At 41.4% G+C, this 5,000-nt stretch overlaps 1 protein-coding gene and 1 pseudogene across 1 annotated transcript; one reads left to right on the top strand and one right to left on the bottom strand.

Moving 5' to 3' along the window:
• The window catches only part of LOC140949481 (uncharacterized), a 257,928-nt pseudogene that overhangs the window by 100,941 nt on the left and 151,987 nt on the right, over positions 1-5,000 (bottom strand).
• On the top strand, positions 614-4,410 carry LOC140949992 (tyrosine-protein kinase receptor Tie-1-like). The gene is made up of 4 exons (XM_073399146.1): positions 614-2,047; positions 2,572-2,612; positions 3,248-3,344; positions 4,031-4,410. Exons 1-4 carry the CDS (start codon positions 1,935-1,937, stop codon positions 4,227-4,229), a joined length of 450 nt encoding a protein of 149 aa, XP_073255247.1. The 5' UTR covers positions 614-1,934; the 3' UTR covers positions 4,230-4,410.

Raw genomic sequence — 5,000 nt, 5'->3', positions numbered from 1 at the left:
TCTCAAACTCAATCCCTTCTTCATTTCCTATAGAATATTTTTTATAAATTTTTCCGCGAAAACTTTCGAAAAACTGTAAAAACCCTATAGATTTTATGTTTTTGTGGCATATCCGCTATCAGTTTAACATGAGACATCCCGCTAATAAATAAACCTCGCGTGGTAATTTTTTTTTTTCGCTTTTTGTCTTAAAGCACCTGAACATTGCTACGGTGCATTTCCACCGTGATAAGTAAAACCACGAGTTTGGAAATCAAACCATAGAAATGCATTGCTTTGCCAGGGAAAATCAGACTGATACAGGGACATGACTTTTTGGCGTTGAGTCTTGAAAGTCTTTCAAAGGCCAAGAAAGCCTACTGCTGAAAAATCTACGAGTGAAAACCCACGTAGAAAACGTTCGATTTTTGTCATGGAGAATATTTTTTATAGGAAAGTACGGTATTCAAAGCACCAACGAAATGGCTTTTAAGAGGACTGTAACTTTACGCGCGAGTTTTCGATTTCCCGCCATCAGATTTGATGCGCCCACGCTATTGTCGTTCAGCGGATTCACGCATGCGCCTGCAAAATGCCCTCCTTTGCTGTGGAGGCCTTTAAACAGCCTGGAAAAACTCGCGAAAGGACAAGGCAAGAGGCGTGCAGATATGTACTTTGCGACCATAAACAAGACAAACCCGTCTGACATCCTTAAGAGTGCCTATGAAAATCTCGTCGCTGTGAACAAATTTGACGAAGCGTTTCCATCTTTGGAAGATTATCAGGAGCTCCAAGCACAGGCGGTTATGGGCATCTCCAGGGATGATAGTCTCCAAGACAGAATTGCTGCGCAGAGCCAACATGCCATGCATTAAGGCACTCATCATGAAACCAAAGCTGCGGGGGTTGGACATGTGGTTCGAACGGACGACGCGCGCCTTCCGAAGATGGTCTTCTTCTCTGACCTGGCTACCGGTGCGCGTAGCATTAGACACCCACTGAAGAGGTTCAAACATGGCCTGAAATAAAAAACTGAATCGAATCCCATTCTTCGATGAGAAACCCTCACCGCAAACCCCAGCGCCCGGAGAATGGCCGTCCACAAGGGTGTTCAAGGCTTTTTAAAAAGCGGCTGTACAACCTCGACCAGGCCTTTCGGAAGGCCGGGTTCTAGTTGCGCGAAGGCTGCGTTTTAGCGATTGAATCGATCTAAACGGTTTCTTCGACTTGTTTAGGATAGGCCATTATAACTGATTTTTTTTGTAAATTTACTAAGGATGGGCTTGGAAAGTAACGGACAAAGAACTACTCAGCAGCCAAGCGTCAACAGGAAAAGGTCAAGCGAAGCCTTTCCCCGCCATGTCGCCTGTAATCGGAAAAACAGACGAGGATCTCAGCAGTGACGAAAAATACGAGGAGGAGAGCTTTCGATCCAAACAACTCTTTTATTTGCTTGGCAAATAGCTAGAGGAATGGTAATTACTATATGATTATTTTCTGAGCGACGTTGCTTCGATTCAGTTTCTGTTTTCATCATTCAAAGATCGGTTTCAGACTGTTTCACAAGCAAGAAAGAAAGGACATATGGGTTAATTTTCTAGATGAAGAATGATTTGATTTTTTTCATTAGAATGTCAAATTAGTTTTAGTGGAGAAATTGTCTTAGTCGATCGAACCAAATTTGGCATGTTTCGTATAATCTTGAATCAGTCGTTCAGATCAGTTCAGTTCAGTATTTTTCTTTTAATTGTTTGCCCCTAATTTTCTCGCCTTCACCCATGCCTTTTTAGGCACTAATAGCCCTGTAACTGAAGTATTTTGGTACTTATTTTCATTTTTTCTCCTTCCTTCTAAATTAAAATCATCGCCGAAACAATCTTGTTCACAGAGACCTTGCTGCCCGTAATGTTCTTGTTGGCCATGACCACCAAATCAAGGTGTCAGACTTTGGGTTGATGAGACAAATCTATGAAGATATGAGCAGCTCAGCGAAGTCCAAAAAACTTCCTGTGAAATGGATGGCCCCAGAATCGCTCTATCAAGGCCTTCACACTACCAAAAGTGATGTGTACGTACAAATGATTCCCGCTCTTTTAAACACATTTCAATACATTCCTGCTCAGAAAACCTCAGCTACCCTAAAAATCGTGATCAGTGAGTTTAATTCAAACAGATCTAGAATTCCAGTGGTTAATATAGTGGGTAATTTCGTACTTGTCAGCGCAATTTTGACTCAGGACTATATATAGTTTTCATAGTCAATAGCGAGAGCGGCGTCTGTTGAATTCTTAAATCAGAGTGTATGTAAAGATCACTTAGAAGCTTTCCTTTGCCGGGAAAAGTTTACGAATATGCGACAGACCCGTCACGTAAATTGGTATTGATTTCCCTACTCTATTAACCTTGCTAGGCCATTTTCTAAGGGCTTTGAGCATCTGAGACCTGGTGTCATAGGGTTCAATCAAGCGCGAAGGCACGGAAAGGTGGAGACAAGCCCTTTTTCCCTTAGTTCGTCAAGTAAAAAGAAGAGGAGGAAAATTTATAGCGTTTATGCAGTGAGGATATTCATGACCTTTGTGCTTTTCTTTATAGTTGGTCTTTTGGTGGTGTTCTTTGGGAGATGGCTACATTGGGTGAGTAGACCGTCACACACTGATCATGTTACCTTCCAAGGGGAGTGAGATCCCAAGAACTGTCCTCCCTAGTGCCACGAGGGATATGACTTGAACAGTACGACGTGCCTGATGTTAAAGGACGACACTGGGACTTTTAAAAGAGTGAGTCCTTATTAAATAAGGTTATTGCCATCAGGAAATAGGCTGATGCCTGATCAGTTGTATTCGTGGCAAGCCATTCCAGTAGGCTTTTTTGTTTTGAACTAGGCGTTATGTCTGAAATCATAAATAAGTGATAATCGGCATCAACTGTGTACGCATTATAGAGAGCATTATTACTAAGCACCATGCTTGCTTGCTTTCTTTCTTTCTTTCTTTCTTTCTTTCTTTCCTTCTTTCTTTCTTTCTTTTTTCTTTCTTTTTCTCTTTCTTTCTTTCTTTCTTTCTTTTCTTTCTTTCTTTCTTTCTTTCTTCCTTACATTTAAATGCAACTCTGACCCCTATTCAATCTCTATTCTTTTGCAGAACTGCATTATTGAGTGCGGGGGGATGAAGACTCGTGGACGTTGACATTTCCAGTAGAAATCTATCCAATGAAATGAGCCGTATTTTCAAATAATAACATATTTTTTTCTTTTTCATAACGTGATCAGGAGGCGTACCATACCCCACGCTAATCAACTCAGAGTTGTATCGACTGCTTGGCACTGGTTATCGCATGGAAAGGCCTGACATGTGCTCCGATGATGTGTACGTTTCTTGATCAGAATCGTCTTAAAGTTTACAAATAGATTCGATTTTTCCGTGCGTCTTCTTAGTTATAAATTATAGCAATGAACGTTGCAGAAGACAAGTCGGTTGGCGATTTTTGACGTTTTCTTCGATCAAACTGGTTACTGAACAGACGGACGGCAAAATCTTAGCTTAAATATTTGTTTCATACAGTAGTAAGATAGTGTTAAGACTTTAACAGAGATCGACAGGAAGGATTTTTTCTCCATGTTCGATATTTCCTTATGGTAATTGATTAAAACTAGGTATTCTTTCTCTTACCTGGTAACAGCTTTATTAGCAAAATTTGGCGATGTTAGATAATTCTTTCAACTTGGAAAACTTTAAAAAAACATTTCCAGCAGACCATTCCAAAACCATCCACCACGCGAGGGCCCCGTCGCTGTCGTGTTTCCTCTCGCGTGCCGCTCGTGCGTGTACTTCTCACGAGATCGCCCCAAGTGGAGAGCTTGCTCGCAGGCTAGGCAAGAAACCGACAAGCCTAATGATCCGGCGTGAGTGGTTCCCAGCTGGTCTAAAGGAAAAACTATTCTACTAAATTGGGGTATCTTACGTCAAATAGAAACGGTTTCTATGTATGTAATAATGGGATGGAACTCTTACTAACTCAAATTGTTGTTGTTGTTGTTTTTTATTCATAACAGATATGAGCTGATGACTGACTGTTGGAAGGAGGAACTACGTTCTCGTCCCAGTTTCTTTCAGATGATCGAAAAACTGGAGGTGATAATGCAGAGGGATGCACCATACTTGGATCTAAACAAACATAATGAAAATCATCCGTATTATAACGTCCCCCTGAAGCTAGTTGTGATTAATATGAAGAAGGAGCTTCCCCAATAGTCAGACAATTTCAGACCAAACGATTATAAACAGTTAACTAGTAATTATTCTTGAGAAAGTGATCTTAAAAAGTTTGAAGGAAGTAAAAGTAGAAGCATAACAAAAACCGTAGTAGCAGTCAGTAGTAGTAGTCCGCGGGATCATAAGCGCGCACAAAGTTTTGGCAGAGGAGCTGCAAAGCCGCTCGGCTTGGGGAAGGGGTAGCCTCCCACGCAGACGTTCTAAGGGGTTCGTCACGCGTTCCTGCCCCTCGAACGTCTGCTGACTTGACCGGTAAAAAACGTTGACCAATCACAGCAGACTTCCAGATCTGGGAAGTGCACTTTGGAACTTGAGAAATTATAGCTCCAGAAAAGATCAGAAAGGTCGCATGAAAGGTGAAGACCGTACAGTTTTAGGACAAACTACTCAGTTAACTCACAAGCGTTCGTACTTGTGGCTACCCTCAGAATCTCGTTGAAAAAAATTACCTCGGAGGTTAAATTTGCTAAACGGAAGTCGGCTTTCCTACAAAACAATAGCGTGTGAAAACAAGTTCTGCCTTTTGTTCAGTCGTACAAGGTAACCTTGCCGTTGCATCACCCAAAGAACAACTTTATGAGCAAATGACATCTAATCCAGCCTTTACAGAGAGAAATATACAAAAAGCCAACGCTTATCTCCTATATTCTCGTCAGGAGCAAAAATCTTTGTTCACGTATCACACTCTACAGAGCTTGTGCGTATGTGTTTGGCTTGTCAACACTTTGACTTCAACTGCGCCAATTGGAT

Source organism: Porites lutea, chromosome 10 (genome assembly GCF_958299795.1).
Source record: "Porites lutea chromosome 10, jaPorLute2.1, whole genome shotgun sequence".
In the NCBI taxonomy this organism is placed as follows: domain Eukaryota; kingdom Metazoa; phylum Cnidaria; class Anthozoa; order Scleractinia; family Poritidae; genus Porites; species Porites lutea.
This window is presented reverse-complemented; position numbering and strand designations above follow the sequence as displayed.

Bases quoted from the DNA above. Each gene is read 5' to 3' on its own strand.
- LOC140949992 (XM_073399146.1), top strand. From the start codon at position 1,935: ATGAGACAAATCTATGAAGATATGAGCAGCTCAGCGAAGTCCAAAAAA. The intron at 2,048-2,571 runs GTACGTACAAAT...TTTTCTTTATAG, and splicing joins CACACTACCAAAAGTGATGT to TTGGTCTTTTGGTGGTGTTC. The intron at 3,345-4,030 runs GTACGTTTCTTG...TATTCATAACAG, and splicing joins GACATGTGCTCCGATGATGT to ATATGAGCTGATGACTGACT.